General features: G+C 46.5%; 2 protein-coding genes across 4 annotated transcripts; both read right to left on the bottom strand.

Annotated features, from left to right (window-relative positions):
• Positions 1–617: 617 nt before the first annotated feature.
• mcm9 (minichromosome maintenance 9 homologous recombination repair factor) lies at positions 618–11437 on the bottom strand. The gene is made up of 15 exons (XM_069161760.1): positions 11217–11437; positions 10613–10800; positions 10367–10517; positions 8855–8961; positions 8360–8566; positions 8210–8291; positions 6666–6866; positions 6458–6583; positions 6044–6163; positions 5741–5915; positions 5211–5413; positions 4722–4925; positions 3288–3370; positions 3028–3173; positions 618–2720 (listed from the first exon to the last, which is right to left on the bottom strand). The coding sequence occupies exons 1-15, from the start codon at positions 11428–11430 to the stop codon at positions 1289–1291; spliced, it is 3639 nt and encodes a 1212-aa protein (XP_069017861.1). The 5' UTR covers positions 11431–11437; the 3' UTR covers positions 618–1288.
• Positions 11438–12094: 657 nt separating this feature from the next.
• On the bottom strand, positions 12095–23229 carry cep85l (centrosomal protein 85, like). 3 transcript variants are annotated; one of them, XM_069161733.1, is made up of 13 exons: positions 22797–23229; positions 22058–22222; positions 21076–21923; positions 19479–19564; positions 17983–18100; positions 17727–17894; positions 17497–17649; positions 15650–15801; positions 15445–15562; positions 15215–15265; positions 14801–14908; positions 14119–14302; positions 12095–13579 (listed from the first exon to the last, which is right to left on the bottom strand). In XM_069161733.1, exons 1-13 carry the CDS (start codon positions 22843–22845, stop codon positions 13413–13415), a joined length of 2367 nt encoding a protein of 788 aa, XP_069017834.1. In that variant the 5' UTR covers positions 22846–23229; the 3' UTR covers positions 12095–13412. The 3 variants fall into 3 exon arrangements, with proteins under 3 accessions (XP_069017834.1, XP_069017835.1, XP_069017833.1); XM_069161734.1 differs by having other exon boundaries at positions 15650–15804; positions 18037–18100; XM_069161732.1 differs by having other exon boundaries at positions 12410–13579; positions 15650–15804; positions 22797–23228.
• Positions 23230–23608: the final 379 nt, after the last annotated feature.

The following is a 23608-nucleotide window of genomic DNA, read 5'->3' as shown; positions in this document are numbered from 1 at the left end:
TGTTACACACTGATTATGTCTGAGAGGACAGAAACTCAGCGAACAGATGAGATTAATAATATTTATCATCACGTCAGCTGAGTGTCTCCTGAACAGTCCAACTGTTTTCAACAGTCAGCAGCACAAATATACGTTTCTAAACACTGATTTAAATGAGAGTCTATGGTTTTATAAAATAAAATAAATCAGTGTTTCTGTTGTCTGTCACGTCACTGCGGTGTCCTGATCCTAAAGTGTTTCAACAGTGTTGGACTGACTTCAGACTTCACTGTGGTCCGACTTCTAAAATCAGAGCAGCTGCCTCCTTCTCATCGTGGTTCATAAAATGATGAGAATCAAACCATCGCAGTATGATAACCAGACTGTTGGTTTCATTTCCACCATTCAGTGGAAACATGACTTCCTGACAGATCAGCCTGGCGTGTCAGAAGCTCAAAAAAAGATGAACCAGCAGGAAAAAAGAAAGAAAAAAAGAGAACTGTCTGTTTAGTTTAAACTTGAAACCAAACTTCTTAAAAAAAAAAAATGCCAGTAAAAATATATTTCATTTTAATATTATCCTATATCCTATAATATGAGTTATGCGAGTTAGGGCCTTAAATAAAAACACTGATGAAAATAGTAAAAAGTATATTTTAATGCTTTGAACGACCAAAATATCCAAAATAATTCAGTTATTCACTGAGAGCACTTGTGTTTTCATGATGGGGGTCAGGTGACTCAGTGTCCCCAATCAGAGTGTCCCTGATCAGAGGGTCCCCGATCAGAGTGTCCCCAATCAGAGGGTCATCCTGCTGACGGTCGACGGGACACGCTGAATGTCTGATAGGAAGTTCAGAGTTACTGAGAGAATGACTGACAGATTTCACACAGTCGATCACATCTGAAATCACTGAGGTCATAAAGTCTCAGACAATAAACAAACACATGAATGTTTCTCTTCTCAAAGAAGCTGCTGTTAGACAGACAGACAGAGAGACAGACAGACAGACAGACAGACAGGAGATGAAGAGTTCACAACAGAGAAACTCAGACAGGTGATTTTCTTATTGATCATCGCTCCACACGACCCGTCCTCAGTGGAAGGGCAACAGTAAAGACAACACAGGGGAACAAAGACATGGTGGACGGATGCTGTCCCGTAGCAGGTGCAAGAAAAAGGTCTCACTGGTTGCTAAGCGATGTGGAAGATGAGACAAAAACAAAACTGTGAGGAAATGAAAGTCTGCGTCCAGAGCTCAGGGAGACATCGTGGGACGAGACCTCGAGGTTTCAGTGTCCACGGTGTTCACACTCTGGGCCTCTTGGACACCTCTTGGTCCCAGTCGGTGTCCAGAACATCGTTACTGAGCTCAGTGGAGGCGAACAGAGACCGTCCTGAGGACAGAGCCGTGGAGATGCTGTCAGTCCCAGACAGAGGGCCCAGTTCAAAACACTTCCTCTTCCTCAGACCGATGGAACCGTGCTGGTGAATAAAACCAGCGTCCGTCTTCTCTGTGTCTGTCCCGCCTCTGGACACTGCTGGAGACTCTGTCCCTAGTTCAGGACGCTGTCCTACTGTGGGCTCGGAGGCTGGGGGGGGGTTGCTCCTCGTCCTCAGCGGGCTGTCTGCCATCCTGTCTCTCAGGTGTCTCCGTTCTGGACTCGGTTCTGCCTTCGTGGACTCAGCTGTGCAGGTGAAAGAGAACCTGGAGAGTTTAGCCAGAGTGGAGGAGGCCACTGTGGACCGGAAGGCTGCTGGGCTCCTGATGGGTCCTGGTTCTGCAGGTGGTTCTGCAGGTGGTTCTGGAGTGTCATCAGTGTTGATGCTGGCTCTCTGCTGGTCTTCTGTAGAACCACCTCCAGTTTCTTTGTCCTCTCTGGAGGGGAACACCTCGTGGTCCGGTTCTGGTCCACCCCCTGCTGATGGACTGTGGAGCTGGTTCTGGTTTGGGATTGGTCGAACTGGGTCCTCCTGTGTGTTCAGTCTCATCCTCCTTGGCCTGAACATGAAGCCTGACAGATGTGCGTTCAGGTCTGTGTGTCTTCCAGCTGCCATCTTCTCTTTGAGGACAGAACTCATGGTCCGAGAGACGGCCCCGTCCCTCCCGTCGTCCTCCTCACGTCTTCTCTCTGGGTCAGAGGACCGTCTGTCCTCATCTCGGACGTATGAGGGACAGTGTTTATCTGCAGACGACACCCTGTCTCCATGTCCCCCTCCGTCCTGCTCACACTGCTGACTCGGCTGTCTGAGTCTTCTGTGTCTCAGGTTCTTCTGAATCGGACCTCCTGATGACTCTGGACCGGTTCCACCTCTTCGTCTCTCAGACTGCAGGATCTCCTCCTGGTTTACATGTTTCCTGATAGTTTCTGGAGGATCTGGATTGACACGGCGTCTCAGCGTTGACCCGGTGGTGCTGAGGACGTCCTCCTCAGTTGGACAGCCGGACTGTTCGGACCCCGTCGACACATCTGACCAGCTGGAGGTTGGATTTCTGTTCAGGTTCTGTTGAGTGGATGTGATTATGGGCGGGGCCATCTCCTCTGGTGACAGTGATGGAAAGATGGAGCCACTCCCTACTGTGATATCACTCCTCAGGCTCCTTCTGATGTCCCGGCCCTGTGATTGGCTGATGTCCCGGCCCTGTGATTGGCTGACGTTCCGGCCCTGTGATTGGCTGATGGAGTGTGTGTCGCTGTGATCAGTCGGAGGGTTGAATATGGAGCTCCTGCTCTTCAGCCTGGTAAACAGAGGAAACACCTGAAGTAAACTCACCTGTGTTCACTTCTGTAGCACAAATCTCTCTGTGGTCGCTGATCAACATCACTGATCACAGTCCATTGGATCAATTATTGAATTACGTAACATCGGATTTTGGGACCAAACTTTCACTTCAGGGATTTTGTTTCTCATTTAAATGATCACCTACATCCAACATCATCAAATCATCCAACATCATCAGATCATCCAACATCAAATCATCCAACATCATCAGATCATCCAACATCATTAGATCGTCCAACATCCTCAGTATAACTGAGACTCACCTGTCCAGTCGGTCCATCTCCCTCTGCAGGAGGTGTGGCAGGTTCAGTCCCTGCAGCAGAGTCTGACACTGTGTCTGATACTGCTGATGTGGGTCATCGGGGAACGAGGTGAGTAACGCATTTACGTTTCCCAGCAGAGCTCCGCCCTGAAAGAGGAACTCCTTTTAAATGTTGGTCCATCGTGGATAAATACGTCACTGACACAGCTGCAAATATCAACTTATACTGCCGAGCACTATTCAGGTTTGGTTGGTCCATACCTGCATGGAGCACTCCATGACAGAGACAGCGACAACAGCGTCCTCTGTGGTGACGGTCTCTCTGTACATGAGCCGGGCGTGAGCTGCAACGTAAAAACAACTCTGTGTCACCGCAACCGCTTAATGCCGTCAGCTATTCAGACACCTTTCAACTTATTTACATTTTCTGTGCAGGATCATGTTTTCTACCTACAACCCTGTTTCCAGAGAGGTTAGCACCCTGTGGGAAATAAATAATACCAGAATGTCGTGATTTGTACATCATGTAAACTAATATATTCAATATAAAATAGACCAAAGACAACATATCAAATGTTGAATCTGTTGTTTTATAAAAAGATCTGCTCATTTTGAATTTGATGGCTGCAACACATCCCTATAAAGTTGGGACAGGATCATGTTCACCACTGTGTTGCATCACCTCTTCTTTTAACAACACTCTGTAAACGTTTGGGAACTGAGGAGGCCAGTTTCTGGAGTTTTGAAGGTGAAATGTGGTCCCATTCTTGCCTGATAAAGGATTTGAGCTGCTCAACAGTTCAGGGTCTCCTTTGTTGTATTTTTCATGTCCTGATGCTCCAGATGTTTTCAATGATTGACAGGTCTGGACTGCAGGAGGCCAGTTTATCAGCGGACTCTTCTACTACGGAGCCATGCTGCTGGAATACGTGCAGAATGTGGTTGGACGTTGTTCTGCTGAAATAAACAAGACCTTCCCTAAAAGAGATGTTGTCTGGATGGCAGCATATGTTGCTCCAAAACCTGAATATATCATTCAGCATTAATGCTTCCTTCCAGATGTTCAAGCTACCCCTGCCATGTGCACTAATGCATCCCTGTACCATCACAGATGCTGGCTTTTGAACTGAGTGCTGATAACAAGCTGGATGGTCCCTCTCCTCTTTAACCTGGAGGATGTAGTGTCCATGATTTCCAAACAAAATCTCAGATTGTGATTCATCAGACCACAGGACAGTTTTCCACTTCACATCAGTCCATCTTCAATGATCTCGGGTCCAGAGAAGGCAGCGGTGTTTATGGATCATGTTTCTATCTGGTTTCTTCTTTGGAGAGTTTTAACCTGCATTTGTGGACGCATATTATGAACCGTAGATGATGAAACCCACTAATTCTTTGTAGTTTTACGTTGAGGAACATTATTCTTAGATTGTTGCACTATTTTCACACAGTCTTTCACAGAGTGGTGAACCTCTCCCCATCTTCACTGCTGAGACTCTGCCTCTCTGAAATGTTTTTTTTTTTTTTTTTTTGTATTACACCACGTCTTTTGTTGAACCAGTCACAAGGTTTTTAGATGTGTTACAGCCAGAAGTGACCAAAACCCCTGAATCAGAGGTCAGCTGGAGGTCAACTGACTGTAGATCCATGCCTCTGTAAAGGACTGAACAGACCTGAGGTCCAGAGGTTTCTCACCTTCAGCCAGCCGGCTCAGACTCTCCAGCATGCGGATGGTGGTGCGGGCAGCGTTGCGGCCGTCGCTCTGCCTCTGCAGCTGGTAGTAACGTGTCAGGATGCAGTCGGCCTCCTCGGACAGCTGCGGCTGCAGCCGTCGGATCACGCTGAAGTACGCCTTCATTTTGTCCATCGGCCAGAGAGAGGACGACTCTGCAGGAAGGCCTGACTCAACAGACGGAGACTGCAGGTTTATCACCTCATTATTCATGTCACAATATTACAATAAATGTTTTAAAATCATATTTAACCAAAGATTATAATAATAAATAATGTTAGTGTTCGGATGAAACAATAGTTTGAAATGTATCAGTAACTTTATGTTCAGAGTATTCAAGACATATTTTACACTGTAGTTATTAATTATAACATCACAATACACTCGTGAAAATATTCAGACTTTATTCTTTTTTAGCAGCTCAGTTCCAAATTTAAAATCACTTCCTGTACCTCTGTCCTCCAGAATAAAAGAGGAGATGATGCGGTCCCACTCTGGGTTTCTGGTGTCCAGCAGAACCAGAACCAGATCGAAGCGACTGAGCAGAGGACTGGCCAGAGCCACGTTCACTGACAGAGGCTCGTTGGGATCGTACTGGCCTTTAGGGTTGGTGGCTGCCAGGATGGTGGTCCGGGTGTTCAGCTTACACACTATCCTGGGGAGAGGAGGGGAGGAGGAGGAGGAGAGAAGGGAGGAGAGGAGAAGAGAGGGGAGGAGAGGAGAAGAGAAGGGAGGAGAGAGGGGAGGAGAGGAGAGGAGAGGAGAGGAGAGGAGAGGAGAGGAGAGGAGAGGAGAGGAGAGGAGAGGAGAGGAGAGGAGAGGAGAGGAGAGGAGAGGAAAAACCTCAATACGTGCAAAAGGCAAATAAAGTGTGTGTGTGTGTGTGTGTGTGTGTGTGTGTGTGTGTGTGTGTGTATGTGTGTGTGTGTGTGTGTGTGTGTGTGTGTGTGCGTGCGTGCGTGCGTGCGTGCGTGTGTCGTACCCTGCCTTGGCCACACTAATGGACTGCTGCTCCATGGCTTCGTGGATGCTGATGCGGTCGTGTTCCTTGATGCTGTTGAACTCATCAATGCAGCACAGACCTCCATCGGACAGAACCAGAGCCCCCGCCTCCAGGTGCCAGTCCCCCCCGTCCTTCACCGCGGCCACCGTCAGCCCTTCAGAGGACACGTTCACTCATGTCAACTGATTATGGTTATTTATGTACGGTCAGAATGAAGAAGCGCATCCAGCTGTGACTCCGGACACATGATGAACAGAGGAACAGCTGACGGCGAGGACCCACCTGCACTTGTTGATCCGATTCCAGCTGTGAGGACAGAGCGGGTCATGATCTTCGCTGCGTACTTCAGGAACTGAGACTTCCCCGTGCCGGGGTCTCCAACCAGCAGCATGTGACACTCACCTGGAGAGGAGGGAGGAGAGACACTGAGGACCAGACACAGAAACCAGGACACAGAGACCCGGTATGGGAGGTCCGGTACAGTCACCGGTCTGCAGGACACCGGAGAGATTTGAGGAGGACTGGAGGGGAACACACTGAGATTACACACAGTGTTTAAACTTCAGCAATTAAAGCACTTCACTGTCTTCTGTCTCTCATTCACCTGTTTTCAGTGAAGGACGATGATCCCTGAAGTCTGTCTCGGTTCAACTGTTAAATTATAAACTGAAACTGACTCCGAGTTCACAGACGTACCTCTGATCTTGGGGCCAGAGGAGTCGGTCCTCTGCACCCCTCCGGCCAGCACCATGGCAACGGCCAGTTTGATGACATACATGCCAAACACCTGCGGACAGAGGCTGGACAGGATGTGATTCCTCCCTGCAGACGGAGAGCCAAGCGTTTTAAATAACAGGAAATATAAGATGAAGGTGAAGCAGAGTCCTGAGGACAGTTAATGTACCAGCGATGGGATCGTGTATGTAGCTCCTCCAGAACTCTTCAAACTCTTTCTGAGCATCCTTCACCAGCAGAGCATCGGCCACCTGCTGGTTGTTCACCTCTATGTTGTTGGCTCGGAGGACCAGCTCCACGTCGCAGCGGGCGCCGTCGTACATCGGCTTCCAGCGCAGACACATCACGCCATAAACGGTGACGTCATCTCCTGGAAGCAGAGGTCAGAGTGACCAACAGCGGCAGCACGGCACCATCGGAAAGCACAAACAGGTTTCTGAGGTCATACAGACAGTGAGAATGTTTCTACTTGAACTATGAAATACTGTAAACAGATAAATTTATCAGCTGTGATGTTTACTAAACCTGACAGTAGAAACAGGAGAAGTGATCGTGTGTATTTTAGTACGACTGAAGGTATTGATCAGATGAACATCAGGAGAGACGGCTGCTCTTATTGTGAAGGAGACGCAGGAAACCAAAGAATACGTAGAGAATGTTTTACACCTGTTAAACATTTCTGATGTCAGAGGCAGAAATTATTCAGACAGATCGTCTGTCCAGAGATGATATTTTAGAGTTATTGAATTAACTGAATGCTGATCGACAGCCAACAGCGTTCTGTAGGTATCACTGCTAGGATATCCCAGTCCAGTTCTTCTGGGGAGCTGTCCCAGATCCTGAATGTGTATCCGTCCCAGGTCCTGAATATGTCCCCGTCCAAGGTCCTGAATGTGTCACCGTCCCAGGTCCTGAATGTGTCTCCGTCCCAGGTCCTGAATGTGTCCCCGTCCTATGTCCTGACTGATTTTCTGTCCCAGGTCCCGAATGTGTCACCGTCCCAGGTCCCGAATGTGTCACCGTCCCAGGTCCCGAATGTGTCATCGTCCCAGGTCCCGAATGTGTCACCGTCCCAGGTACCGAATGTGTCACCGTCCCAGGTACCGAATGTGTCCCGTCCCGGGTCCTGAATGTGTCCCGTCCCGGGTCCTGAATGTGTCACCGTCCCGGGTCCCGAATGTGTCACCGTCTCGGGTCCCGAATGTGTCCCCGTCCCAGGTCCTGAATGTGTCCCCGTCCCAGGTCCTGAATGTGTCACCGTCCCGGGTCCTGAATGTGTCCCGTCCCAGGTCCTGAATGTGTCCCTCAGAGTTCACAGGTTGCGTCATAAGGTTCACTGAATGAAATCAAGTCAGCTGCTCATCACAGAAAGATCTCACCATCTTCTCCTAATTTAATCTATTGATCTTTTTGTTTTTCCCACATTGACTTCCTCACTGATTTCTTTATTTCAATGGGATCAGATTTTCTTTTCCTTCTGCGGTCGTTTTTTTTTTCATGGCTGGAATCACTTTAACACACAAACACCTCCTTCAAATAGAGTGATTTTTGCCTCATATTAATTATTCTAAAAACAAACCTCAGTATAAATCACAGCTTCGCTGTTCATGTGTTTGGAGGTTCCGTGTGACTTTGAACTTGAATTTCAGCCCCATTGGAGCGGTTTGATGAACTGTCTTCATCTCATCAAACCTTCGTATCTACAGTTCTCACCAGATTTACAGCCGTCCACCAGGTCATCCTCCAGAACCACCACCAGTGACCGCGGGACACTGCCCACGGACAGACGCTGCACCTGAGGACACCACAACAAATGAATGAAACCGTACAAGACTTGAAGGCCCTGGTGCTCCGGTAGCGTACCTGCTCCTGGATCTTGATCTCCTGATAGTCCCTGCAGGCAGCCGGCTCTCCTCCTGCAGACAGACAGCTGAACCTGAAGGAGTTACAGGCAGCAGGGTTCGGACAGGAAGGAGGAGGAACTAAGGAGGAGAACTGGTCAAAGTCCGCCTGAACTGAGAACACGTGACGACACTTTGTACACATGTAGTCACGCTCATACTCCAGAACCTGGAGGAGGAGCAGGAGGAGGAGGAGGAAGAGGAAGAAGAGGAGGAGATTGAGGAAGAAGAGGAAGAGGAGGAGGACGAGGACGAGGAGGAGGGAGGAAAAAAGAGGAGGAAGAGGGGGGAGGAGGGGGAGGAGGAGGAGATAAAAATGGAAGAAAGAGGATGAAGAGGAGGAGGAGGGAGGAAGAGGAGGAAGAGGAGGAGGAGGGGGAGGAGGAGATAAAAATGGTGTCACACGCAGCATTCATGTCCCGGTCAGCTACAAACTGTTCAGGTGAGATGCTGTTACCTTGGCAACGCTGGTCCTGATGACAGTACCCGTCACAGACAGGAAGTGTCCTACATCTCTGGAGCGGGGGATGGTGTCTCTGGTCAGCTCTGGACACACCGGCAGACCTGGACATGAAGATCAGAGTCACTTGAACAGGAGAATCAGCAGGAAACACTTTTCATATCTGGACGTGAATATTAATAAACAAACACCAGTCTGAACATCATCTGTGATCTCCGAGGCTGGAAGAGCTGAGAGCATCAGCGCAGGAGGACCAGCACCCCTGGATCAGGTAATACAACCCTGAACATCATCATCTACTGCTGCAGGTCCTTCATGGTGCTTCAGCTAGAGATTCAATACGCTGCTTCTATTTTATGTTGGAGTCCAGTCAAGGAAACGTTCAGACTCTGGAGCAGCTACAGTCCTGCCTGTGTGACATACAGCAGCAACAGCAGTAATAATAATAATAATAATAATAACAGTAATAATAATAATGATAATTACAGTAATAATAATAATAATAACTGGAATAATAATGATGATAATTATAATAGTAATAATAATAACTGGAATAATGATGATGATAATCATAGTTGTAATAATAATAATAACTGGAATAATAGTAATAATAACAGCAATAATAATATCTGTAAACATGTAACCAACAGCTGTATGTCTGACCATGTAAACATGTGACAAACAGCTATATGGCTGACCATTGAAACATGTGACCAGCAGCTGGATGTCTGACCATGTAAACATGTGACCAACAGCTGTATGTCTGACATGTAAACATGTGACCAACAGCTGGATGTATGACCATGGAAATATGTGACCAACAGCTGTATGTCTGACATGGAAACATGTGACCAACAGCTGGATGTCTGACATGTAAACATGTGACCAACAGCTGGATGTCTGACATGTAAACATGTGGCCAACAGCTGGATGTCTGACATGGAAACATGTGACCAACAGCTGGATGTATGACCATGTAAACATGTGACCAACAGCTGGATGTCTGACATGTAAACATGTGACCAACAGCTGGATGTATGACCATGTAAACATGTGACCAACAGCTGGATGTCTGACATGTAAACATGTGACCAACAGCTGGATGTATGACCATGTAAACATGTGACCAACAGCTGGATGTATGACCATGTAAACATGTGACCAACAGCTGGATGTCTGACATGTAAACATGTGACCAACAGCTGGATGTATAACCATGGAAACATTTGACCAACAACTGGATGTCTGACATGTAAACATGTGACCAACAGCTGGATGTCTGACCATGGAAACATGTGACCAACAGCTGGATGTCTGACATGTAAACATGTGACCAACAGCTGGATGTCTGACCTCTGGAGCATGTGACCAACAGCTGGAAGTCTGACATGTAAACATGTGACCAACAGCTGGATGTCTGACCTCTGGAGCATGTGAACAACAGCTGGATGTCTGACCTGTGACCTCCAGCCAGATGTCTGACCTTTGACCCCCAGCCAGATGTCTGACCTGTGATGCGGGCGTGGAGAGTGCAACTTCCTGTCCTCTCCGTCCATTTCTGTCCTCCGTCATCCTTTGAGAGCTCCGCTGCTTTTCTTCGGAGCACTTTGTCGAACACAGCCAGGACGTCACGCGGGAAGGCGTTGAAGAAGTCCCCGACCTGTGACATCATCAGCATGAGACCAGTGTTGGTGCAGAGGAAAGAATCACATCTGTGAAAAATAACACGAGAACTACATGTACACATGACATCACCTCCATGTTGGCTTCGAACAGAGTCATGGCGTTGACCACGACGGGGCGATGGGTCTCTCCGTCTCCATCGGTGTCTGCAGAGAGCTGGATGATGTCGCCGTGGTGATGCTCTGTCAGGTAGGTTTCGAACACGCGGCTGATCAGAGCCTCCTGCTCTGGACTCATCGACATGCCGCAGCCATGGGAACCTGTGAGGAGCAGAGAAGAGGAGGAGTCACACGAACGGAGGACAACAACAGCACCATGTTCAGAAATAAAACACCTCCTCCTGTTCACGGTGTCAGCTGTGAAGAAAAGATGCTGACATGTGACCCAGCAGCATGTGACACCAGGATCACATGTTCACACAACATATGTTTATGATAAAGAGTGAAGAGCAGACAGCTGGGATTCACCAGGAGCCAATCAGATGGTCAGCAGAGGTCAGAGTTCACGTATCAGTCAGTCTTTACACTAATATAAATAAAAATTTAATCATTATGTTAATGATGAACACAGTGCTGAGGTGTTACGTCTATTGTCGCATGTCATTCAGAAAGTTTATCCACAGGACGTCACGTGACGATAAATAAATAAAATAATAATCAGGTGATGACGTGCCGACCTGAGCTGTCAGCTGCTGCAGTGACTCCTCCTCCTCCTCCTCCAGGTGTTTCTGTTTGAATGAAGACTTCAGTCAACACGCTGCGACGTCGTGACGTCATTAACATATTTATAGTGAGGAAACATGAAGGAAGCAGCAACCGTCCGGACTTGTGGTCCAAATACACCGGAGGACAGAGGACACCGTGCTTGACCGGGACAAACCTCTCTATCATGTAAACAAGTCAAGCTGCGCGGGCTGCTGTTTCTTCTTCTTCTTCTTCTTCCGGTTCCTCTTCCGGTCTGTGACGTGCACTGCTGCTCCCTGCTGGTGCGGAGTGAAGCGGAGATGAATCTGTGTGATAAGGCTGCAGTCTTTCTCAATTCATCCTTCATCTGGTGTCTTTCTGGATCATATTTAATATGATAAATGTGTGGACGTATGTTTTCTCCTCCTGGCAGTGCTCACATCGACCAGCTGGACAGTTTCCTGTTGAAGTCAGTGTGAAGTTGAGATCTTTCTTTCACCGTCCTGGAAACAACAGGTGGACTCAGGATTAACTTGTTTCTTTAAAGTGAGACAGTGACAGTGATGCCTTTTAATACCAATCAAATATATATATATATATATATATATTGTGGATCTAAAATAAACAGTTTTCAAAATGTGATTTTCCAAATAAAAGTGATCCCCCAAGTTAAAGCCACAAACTGTGCTGCTGACTGTTGAAGTAAAACTAAACATTTGCAATAAAGCTGCTTCAAAGTAAAATAAATTCAGTCTGTTTACAGAAGATGGGTTTTAGTCTCAAATTTAAAAATGTCATCATTTTGGTGACACAAAGTAAGAATGAAGTGTAGAATTAATGCTTTAATAATAATAAACTGGCTCATCTTCCCCATGTGTCATCTAGCAGTTTACAGTTACCATCATGCTAACAGGATAGCCTCTTATTACTGAGGCACGAACACACCAGATGTCTTTAAACTTGTCTGTTATTGTTCAGAAAACACAATCATGACTCTTTAAATATAAAAAAAAACAACACTTTGAAAAGTAAAAAACTGTTTTTAGGATTGAAATGTATCCATGTATGTTTCATTCAGAACTGTTCCTCTGATCTCTGGTTTAAAGGTTAAATATCTTCAGTCTGAACTTGGAGGATAAATCCTCAAAAACATCATAATTAGCAGATAATAAAATCCATTAAAATGAACTAAATTTACTAGAATATGAATTTACTGACACGTTCTTTATAAAAAATAATAGTTTTATTTTCCATCTGAACAGACCAGATCAAACACTGCTGTTTAGAAACATACGTCCGGTATTCATAGATTTAGGTGGTAAAAGTGGAAGAATGAGAAGAATAATGTTAATAATAAAGTTTCATCCAGAGAGAGGAGCCGTCCAGCAGCAGGAGGTCCGAACACAGACCGAACACCAGAGGAGACCTGAGGTTACCGAGCAGGTTGTCATGACGACAGAAGTTATTCATCTATGAAGTGGATGAGTGCGGTGAGAGCTCACATCTTCAAACATCGTCAGGGATGAATTGGTGTGAAGAACATTCCTATGACACCCGGAGAGAACCGAGCCGTAGCTGGTCCATCCTCAACTTTAAACTTTATGGATGAAACAGATGTAAACGTGTGATGTCACTCTCTCTTCACCACACAGCTGATCTGTTACTCGGTTACCTGGAGTTTAATACACAGGCCTGTGTCACCACCTCACCTCCAGGCGCGCGCACACACACAGACACACAGACACACACACACACACACACACACACACACACACAGACACACACACACACAGCTTGAACATTTGGGGTTATAAAGGTGTAATCTGTTTGATAATCTGTTAATATTCATGTATTACTTAATGTGGTCATCTGTGAAGTGTTAAAACGGAGGTGAGATCACAGACTGAATAAAAAAAAGAATGCAGCTTTAAAGTGTAATACCACTGAGGACCATTAGGGGCTGTCTCCAACAGACTCCTATTGAAAAAACATCCAAGTTCTCTCCTGAAATAAAAGTCAGTAAATGTTTTCCATCATGGCATCTTTAGATAAATTCCCTCCTTCTGAAAATAACTTCTGACTCCTAAAAACAGAAATGGTGACTTCAGACCGGCAGCTTGCAGACCAACGGTAACACCATGGTGACATCACGGTGTGACCAGTGTGTCCAGGTGTGGAGGACGCCGGTGTCACTGGGAGACGCAGCTGTCCCCCATGTACTGAGCGTAGCGGTCTGACATGCTCCTCCTCAGCTCGTCAATGTCCCTCCTTAGCTGGCCGACCTCCAGCAGCCTGAACTGGAGCTCCTCCTCCACCACCAGGCCGGAGTCGCTCTTCTCTGCTGAGACGCTCAGCGCTGGACACACAGGAAGGACAACAAGTTATCACCCAGCGAGGACATTCACAGAGACAACAGCGTACATGAAGCTGTCGGAAGATGCTCCATAATTAAAGGTCCTGTGTTATATCAATAAAGCAGGTTGATGTGAGTCCAAACCATCAGAGCCTGTGTTCAGTTTGTTTTCTCTGTATTACTATAAAAAGCTTTGCTTGTTTACATTAGGATGTAACATCTGTGTGAATATTTTCTTACAAAACATTAATAAATGTTCACAAACCAAACGTCACTCCCTGTAGGAGTCCAGTTAGTGTGATGAGCTAAATTTTGTTTGTTTTAAAAAATAAAAAAAAAACTTTTTGTGGAAAAATATACTTTTTTGTGAAAAAAAAAAAAACTACCTTTTTTGTGGCTAAATAAACGTTTTGTGCCTAAATAAACCTTTTTTTGTGCATAAAGTTGGAACGGAAGTTTTCACTCTGAACAAGGTTTGGATCCTACACTCCCTGTGCTGCTCTGATGAAGTTTAAAAGTGCAGGTGTGTGTTGTCCACCTACACTTCATGCCCAGCAGCAGAGACAGGTTGGGCTCCTTGCCCTGCGCTCTCTGAGCCAGGATGCTGCAGAGACCCTGGAGGTCCAGCAGACACAGGGACATCTCCTTCAGCAGCCGGCCCAGCTCCGGCATCTCCACGTGGGGTAAAGGATGCACCAATGACCCTTCGTCCTCCAGCCGTTGCTTCTGAAAAGGAAAACAGAGGCACATATTTCAGTTCAGGTAAATCCAGCAGAGAATCACTGGTGTCATCCTGCAGAAAACCCGACTCATCAGAGATCATCTCCTGTGATCCGTCTGATACCAGAGATCTGTTAGCTTCTCTCCTGGAGGGGGAACTGCTCTGTGTGGGTATGAAGGACTGTTCTAAGGTCAGTAAACACAACAACTGGACACTAATGAAAACATCTTTATATACATAAACATCATTATCATCATAAGCCTTTTTTTTATGTCTCCATGACAACGACAGCCATCAGGGCGCTTCATGTTCTCAGGTCGTCTGTCCATCAAGTTCTCATCCTGTTCTCAACTACGACTCGATGGAAGATGTTCAAACTCAGTTCACATGTTACTTTGGACTCAACAGTGAACTGATTAGAGGCTGGGGTCAAAGTTCACTGTGACCTCAGAAAACACTTCATACCTGAAGTATTCATATTGTAACTATGACATCACTGATACCTGTGGGGGGCCTGTGGGCGGGGGGCCCACGCTCTCCTCCTTCTCCAGTAGATGGGACGGCTGTCCATGAGGAAGGCCTCTCTTCTTCTGCAGTCGTGTACTGGTGGCCTGAGAGGAGGATGGTGATGACAATGATGATGATGATGCAGAAGTGTTTAAATAACCTAAAAGAAATGCTTTCAACTGCTGGAAACCAAGAAAATGAACACAAGCTAAATGCTTACTTTTGGTTTCTAATATGAACATCTAGTATCTACCGGAGAACATCTAGTATCTACTGGAGAACATCTGTTATCTACCAGAGAACATCTGGTATCAACCATAGAACATCTAGTATCTACCATAGAACATCTGTTATCTACCATAGAACATCTGTTATCTACCATAGAACATGAAGGATGTTGATCAGTTTACCATCAGCTGGGAGGTCAGTCTCTCAATCTGTTCCTTCTGATACTCAAACAGCTGGTGGAGAACAGAGAACATGGTCAGGGCTTCTTCAGTTTGTCTAAATGTGTGTTGTATACGTGTGTGTTGTGTGTTGTGTGTGTGTGCGTGTGTGCGTGTGTGCGTGTGTGTGTGTGTGTGTGTGTGTTGTGTGTGTTGTGTGTTGTGTGTTGTGTGTTGTATGTTGTGTGTGTTACCCTGCTGCTGTGGTCCTGCTGCTCCAGAAGCTCCGTGTTCTCCACCACCAGTCGTTTCAGGTCCTGCATGGGCAGCCGGACTCCATCATCCAGACACTGCTGCACCTTCTGCTGCAGGCTGCATGCACACGCACACGCACATACACACACGTGTCAGGAAGACAGACACAGAGACACACACAGGCACACACAGGTGATGATCTACCTGTGTACAGATGCCATCAGCTCCTCCTCCCTCTCAGCCTGCAGCTCCAGTTTGAAGTCTTTCTCCTTCATCAGACAACCTCCTTCCTCCAGACTCCTCTGTAACCAACACACTCTCTTCTCCAGATCATCAGCCTTCTGCTGGACCTCCTCCTGCTGGACACACACACACACACACACACACACACACACACACACACACACACACACACACACACACACACACACTGGTGTCATTAGCACAGAGCATGTATTATATTATATCTAGTTTCTTCTTTGGAGAGTTTTAACCTGCATTTGTGGATGGTTTTCACAAGTGTTCCTGAGCCCATGCAGTGATTTCCACTCCAGAATAGTGTGTTTTTAATGCAGTGCTGCCCGAGGGCCCGAAGATCACCACCATTTCTCCAGATTCTCTGAATCTTTTAATGATATTATGAACCGTAGACGATGAAATCCACTAATTCTTTGTAGTTTTACGTTGAGGAACATTATTCTTAGATTGTTGCACTATTTTCCCAGTCTTTTACAGAGTGGTGAACCTCTCCCCATCTTCACTGCTGAGTGAGTCTGCCCCTCTGAAATCATCTTTTTATACCCAATCATGTTGCTGATCTGTTGCCATGGTGACCTAACTAGTTGCGAGATGTTCCACCAGCTGTTTTTATTTTGTTACACAACTTTTTCAGTCTTTTGTTGACTCTGTCACAGCTTTTTAGAGACATGTTGCTGCCATCAAATTCAAAATGAGCAGATATTCTTATAAAACAATAAAATGTATCAGTTTCAACATTTGATATGTTGTCTTTGGTCTATTTTTTTAATTAAATATGGTTTTATGTGATTTGTAAATCATTGCATTCTGTTATTTACCTTTTACACAGCGTCCCAACTTTTTTGGAAACTGAGTTGTATATGTGTATATGTGTGTCTCTGTGTATTTACCTGTATATATACAGTAGCAGTCACAAGTTTGGACACATCTTCTCATTCAATGGCTTTTCTTTATTTTTATTTTTTTTTCTACATTGCAGATTAATATTGAAGACATCAAAACTATGAAGGAACACATATGGAAGCATTTCTGTGGGCTCTAACCTGAGGTTCTGTTAAGTTGCAGTTTCTGAGGCTGGTAACTCTAATGAATGTATCCTCTGCAGCAGAGGTAACTCTTGGTCTTCCTGTCCTGGGGCGGTCCTCATGAGAGCCAGTTTCATCAGAGCATTTGATGGTTTTCGCAACTGCACTTGAGGATACATTCAAAGTTCTTGAAATTTTCCAGATTGACTGACCTTCCTGTCTTAAAGTAATGATGGACTGTCATTTCTCTTTACTTAGTTGAGTGGTTCTTGCCATAACATGGATTAGAACTGTAGTCGAATAGACCTATTCACTGTACAGAACAGTGCACCAACCCTGCCTCTGCACAACACAACTGATGCTCTCAAACACATTAAGAAGGCAAGAAATTCCATAAATTAACTCTTGACAAGGCTCACCTGTTAACTCAAAACCATCCAGGTGACGACCTCATGAAGCTGATTGAAAGAATGCCAAGTGTGTGCAAAGCTGTCATCAAAGCAAAAGGTGGCTACTTTGAAGAATCTAAAATATAAAACATATTTTGGTTTGTTTAAAACTTTTTTTTGTTTACCACATAATTCCATGTGTCTTCCTTCATAGTTTTGATGTCTTCAATATTAATCTTCAATGTAGAAAAAAATGAAAATAAAGAAAAACCATTGAATGAGAAAGTGTGTCCAAACTTTTGACTGCTACTGTACATGTGTATATGTGTGTCTCTGTGTATGTACCTGTATGTATACACATGTGTATATGTGTGTGTACCTGTTTGGCCTGTTCCTGCACCTCGTCCAGGGTGGGTAGGTCCGACAGATATCTCTCCAGAGTCTCGATGCGTTGCTGTTTCTCCTGGTTCTGGTCACTCTCTCTCTGAAACTTCTTCTTCAGACTGCTGATGTAACGATCCCTTGTCCTGATCTGTTAACACAGACATCCGTCATCATGTCAAGATACATGAAATCATTCTTCATCTCGGTGCCTCCTCTCTGCAGTACCTTCTCCTCCAGCCTCCGGATGTCCTCCGTGTATCTCTGTGTGACCTGCTTGAAGAGCTCGCTCTGATGGAGAACCTCCAGTTCGGCCACCGCTAACTTCCTGCCCAGTTCTTCGCCACAGCAGCGTCGGTCGGAGGGCTGTCTGCAGGGCGCTCTCAGGGCCGAGTCCTGGTGGACAGGAACAACTACAGCTTTTATTCTGAAAATATCTAACGTAGTTATCAGTTGATTTACTATGAATACTGATGACTGTGACCTCCACACTGAGGAGGTGAGGCTCATCCAGCCAGCCTCTCTGACTGTGCAGCACCTGCTGCGCTCGCAGCTCGTTCTCTCTGATCCGGGCGTGCAGCTGCAGGATCTGCTGCTTCTGTCTGAAACACACATAAATCTCATATATATCCTGTGTGTAGACAGCATGTGCAGGTAACACAGACCTCCAGATGATCAGAGCTGGGTTGGTGGGATGTGAGTGTGAAGTTTGACCCTGTTTTTTTTTAATTGTTGTGATCAGAAATGTTTGATTTTGCGGTGGACTTTCTCCAAAATGTCGATGTAATTTGAGTTTTAAGTGACTTTTTTGCACAAAATTGCAGGAATTAGAAAATAATTGCAAGTCGAGAAAGAAAAATTTGATTTTTTTTTTTTTTAAGCACTACCCGATGAAGGAATAAATCTGTAATCTCTTCCTGTGATAATAATCATGCTGCATATCACAGAGATATTTTAGTTCTCATCTTTTTATATTTATTGAACTTAGAGAACCATGAGGCTCAAAGTTCCTAAAAGGTCCTAAAAGCTGCGTATGTTTCCAGAACAGACCATCTGTGACTGGAAAATAGAAACAAGGACTACATCAGCTGTCAAAATAAGAGCTTTAGATGCTGTTTAATTCATGTTCATTCAACACATAGACCTGCTGGATGAAACAAACAAAGAGACGTCTCTGACAACTGGACGTGTGTAGAAAACTCATTTAACATCCAGTAATATGGAATCACTTCCTTTGATCACAAACATTTAATCACATCATTTTAATGTGAAGAATACATTTCCCACAAACCCCATCACTTCCTGTTTCTCCTCTTGAGTTTTATTTGGTGATGAAAACATGAGCAGAGTCTTTCTAACTGTAAATGAGGAGTTATTTTCATTCATAAAGACAGTTTTGTTTGAAAAGACTTACTTTCTGTTTTAATACTTTCAGCACAGATTCTGATGATGATGTTTTTTGAGGAAAAATCACGTAAATTTGAAAAAATAGCAAGCTCCAGCAAATATTGCGGAGTTTGCTTGAATTGGCGTTAATTAATGTGATTTCCTGGACGGACTGATTAGATTAGATACTGATGGAGGAAAGCAGGAGAGAACAGGAGCAGGTGAGTGTCACGCTCTGCCCCCTGGGTAATGTAGTTTATCCAGAGCCTCTATGAATGTCCCAGATAAGCTGATATTTAGGACGTAGAAAAGAGAAGCAGCAGAAGAAAAATCCTCAAACATCTGAAACGGAAGGAACTTTTTAATGGAGGAGTGATGAAATGTTTCAGTCAGCTGATGTCAGAGATGGAGTTTAGTTATGTAGAGAAGGTATTTCTGTCCCAGCCTCTGATTGGGTGTAACGACCTCTTAAACAGAGGAAGACTTCTGGTGAAAGAAAAACTGAAAAATCTGACTGTCCTCGTGGTGTTGTTCAATTACATCACTTTTATCTGTGGGAGCTGGTCTGAATGAAGTGTGTGTGTGTGTGTGTACCTGTCTATCTCCAACTCTCTCTGTCTTAGCAGCCCCTGTTTCACCTTCACCACAGTGTTGATGGGCAGAGACGTCCCCAGCAGCATCTGGTAACACACACACACACACACACACACACAGAGAGAATCAACACACAAGAACAACATGACAACATGTGATGGCATCAGTAAAGATTGTGATGTGCAGCGGCAGGACAAAGAAAAGGAACAGCTTCCTGCAAAAACTGATAATAAAGTGATGTCTGATGACTGAAGTCACAGTGAGCAACACAATGTCGTTCAACCACATCACTCTAACACGCTTCAGTCGGTGTTGTTTAAACCTATGATGCAGCAGTCGGTCCAGCACTATGAAGCCAACACCTGTCACTGACTGATGTTGGAATATTATATATAATAACAACGGTGGATGAAGTAGTTGGTACATTTAACAGCTCACTGACAAAAATCTTCATCACTCCTGAAAAGTAGTTTCACGTAAACCTGCAGCCTTTAATCTGTCAGAGAGGATCAAAGATCGATTATTGTTTCTTCTGCAGAGATTATTTTAAAATGTCTTTGACATATTTGTTGGAACCTCCAGAAAAATAAAATATTAATATTTCAGAGCAGAGAGAAAGTGATGTAAGAGCATCATTTCCACTAATTCCTTCTAATTCTGTTTCAGGTTCTGTTTTCTGCGTCTGACACAGGAAGCCTTCAATCTGTGCAGCTCAATGAAATCTGAAGACTATCCAGGAACTCTGCAGCCAAACGTGCTGCCCGGTGTCACAAAGCTCCGTCTCAGTCTCAGGTCCTCCAACGGGATCAGAACCAAACACACAGCTGAAAGCAGCCAGAACGGATCAGAACCAAACACACAGCTGAAAGCAGCCAGAACGGATCAGAACCAAAAACAGTCTGTATATAAAAGTGTTCGCAGCTTCCAGGTCTAAAAAATGGTTCCGATGCAGAAGTGTCTTAACACTTCTGCATCGGAACCATTTTTCAGCTGCAATACCACCGAGTGCCACTAGAGGTCGGCTCCAAAAAGTCTCCGGCTCCATAGACTCCCATTCAACTTCTCTCATCAAATCCAAAGTGAATAAAATGTGTCCATCAGTTATCTCGGTGTTGTTAGCTAAAGTCACTCCTTCTTATTAGTTTTCTGGAGGTCCATCTGAAAATAATCCCTCATTCATTAGAAAAGAAGATTCAAGAAGACCTGTTTTTGGGGGTGTGTCTGTTTGATTGACAGGCCTGTGGTGCAGCCAGGTTACAGCTATCGGTGGGCGGGATGTAGTATCATCGGGTTTCCAATCAGATCAGTTAGATCCACCGCTGGCTCCTCCCCCAGCTCATCCAAATATGGTCACTTCCTGCTCCAAACCGCTACGAACTAAGAAGATGGTGACGGACAGAATCTGAACTGGAGGCTTCATAACGTTCACAAACCAATGAGTGACCTCACTGAAGGTTAACGGTTGGTCAAAACACACCGCTGAAAGCAGCCAGAAAGGATCAGAACCAGACACACAGCTGAAGTCCACCTCCTGAGATGTCTGATTCTGGGATTTGGAGCTAAATAAACAAAAATGAATGAACTGATTTTATCTCACCTGGTTAAGTCCTGGTTCCAGCTGGTGTGCCTGTTGCCATGGCGACGGACCGTCTCCACCACCGCCCTCCGTCCCGCCGCTCGGGCCGGGTTCCCCTCCACGCTCCGCTCCGGGCCTGAACTCCATCTGCTCTGTCAGCCACATCTGCGTGCGGACCGCGGGCTGAATGGGGGAGTCTCTGTCGGCCTGGTGACCCAGCAGGGAGTCCACCTGTCGGGGTGGGCTGAGACTGTACACCTGTCCACCTCCCGGAGACACCTTCACCTCTGGCAGAGCGCTGTAGTGCATGTCCAGACCGGTCTGTTTGACCGGGGAGGACAGGGCGGAGCAGAGAGACAGGTCGGCGGAGCGGCCGCTGCGGTTGTACCGGTGACCGGGCCGGGCCCCCGGGGAGCGCTGCAGCAGGCTGCTACAGGTGAAGGAGGAGGACAGAGGCAGGTAAAGATCCACCTTTGACCCCAGCGGCTCCTTCCGGTACCCGGACAGCAGACACCTGTCCAGGGAGCCCTGAGCATCGGGGTTGTACTGGTACCCCGATGTCCTGGTGGAGCTCCTGGCCGCCCCCGAGGACAGCTTGTTCAGGGAGGACCACCTGCGTAGTGGCTGCTGGTCCTTCACATCCAGACCGCTCGGCACACCCAGCGGAGACCTGGCGGGTGGAGGCAGCGGGGAGGAGCTGCTCCAGTGGACAGTGCTGTGGGGGGAAGCAGGCGTTCTGAGACCGGTCCTGGGGGAGGAGGCTGGAGACGGACGGACGTGAAGGGTGGGGACACCGTCTTCATCCGGGACCAGGTGGTGCTGGGACAGAGGCAGGAAGGACAGAGGGGTGGTGCTGGAGCTGGAGTCGTCTGGAGAGGGACAGACAGGACGGACACGAGACAATCAGAGACATGGAAGATGGTGAGGCCACTGGCTGCACCCGCCCAACACCTCTCATTAATGTGAAGACAGAACCTGAAACAGAACCTCGGTCTCTGAATACCTTCCACGCTGTCGGAGCAGTACGTCCCGATGCCCGTGTCCCCGCTGTCAGACACCGTGCTGTGTCTGCGGCCCCCACTGGTACCGGTCCCGGGGCCCGGGAGGGTGCTATGCCAGGCTGTGTGTTCTGGACCCGGGACCCATCCTGGACTGCCACCACTGGAACCTGAAACCATTTTTACAACAAATCAGAGTTTGAATGTGTAAAGAGGAAGATGAAGACGGGCAAGTTAGTTTGGACTCTGGTTCTGTTGTGACCCAAAGAGGGGACATTAGAGGTGTCGGACGTTCCTCTCTAGTCTCCTCGGGGTCACACCGTCAGAGGTTACACCATCAGGAGTTACACCGTCAGGGGTTACACCATCAGGGGTTCCACTATCAGGAGGTTCCACCATCAGGGGTTCCAGCATCAGGGGTTACACCGTCAGCAGTTACACCCCGTCAGTGGTTACACTGTCAGCAGTTACACCGTCAGGGGTCCCCGGAGAGCAGCTACAGTCCGGTCATCATAGCTCTTCACGGCAGCAGTGATGTCACAGCTCATTAAAAACATGATTTTGTCTGATTTGATATTTAACAGTTAGTTTCCGTTACAGCAGAGTCAGAGTGATTACTGTCTGATGTCCGGTACATGCTGTGTGTCCGGATGATCGAACGGACTGCTCCTCTGTCCCCGGTGTGTCTCCCGGGGACAGACGGAGTGTCTCCGGTCTCCGGTTCATCCCTCTCCGTTACCTCACCTGCCCTCTGTGGCTCGTATCCATCTTCTAAACCACCTCTGCTCCACATCCTGTCAGTCTCGGGGCTTCATAGGATAGCAGAGACCGCAGTCCGACCGGAGGACAAAGGGGGGAGAAGGACGCCGTGTCCGGACACCGGCGCCGCATCCTCCGTGAGCCGGACCACTGAGCACCGAGTCCGGAGGGTCCCTGCGGTAGAAACCGTCTCTGACTGATCACCGTGGCCTTCCGACAGATGAAGCCTGAAAGTCCTGCGGTGAGCAGACTGTGGAAGTGTCCCCGCCAGGCTCCTCCTCTCCTCCTCCTCCGCAGACAGCACGGCACGGCACGGCGCGTCTACGCTCATGCGCAACACAACCCACGCTCTGTTAACGACACTGTTTCCGTCAAACGTTTGAAAATCACGTGTTTAAGAAAAATCAGTGACCTTCTGAAATGAAACAGAGCGACATGTATTTCGGGTCCAGTCGGTAAACATCGGAAACTGACGGACACTCTTTTTCAAGCATTACGGTACCGGCGGCTCCAGCAGGGGGCGCAGTGGAGTCTTCCCCACTCTGCCAGGTCACAGTGAGACTGGATATAAAGTCACAATCATAGACTGTATATAAAAGAAAACAATATGATAAAATAGATAAATATTTATTTATATAAATATATAAAAAGATTAGAAAACTACTGTTTTCCCAGCGTGAACCTCCACCTGTGTCAGCTCAGACCAGATGAAAGTTCACATTGTTTGATATTGGTTTTACTGTAACATATATTGTGATTTATACTTTTATTATGTTGTTTTGATCATCTGAACATGT

The sequence above is a fragment of the Embiotoca jacksoni genome, unplaced genomic scaffold (assembly GCF_022577435.1).
Source record: "Embiotoca jacksoni isolate LCO1_2020_lvr unplaced genomic scaffold, fEmbJac1.0.p SCAF_29, whole genome shotgun sequence".
Taxonomy (NCBI): Eukaryota; Metazoa; Chordata; class Actinopteri; family Embiotocidae; genus Embiotoca; species Embiotoca jacksoni.
The sequence above is the reverse complement of the archived record's forward strand: the minus strand, read 5'-3'. Positions and strand labels throughout refer to the sequence as shown.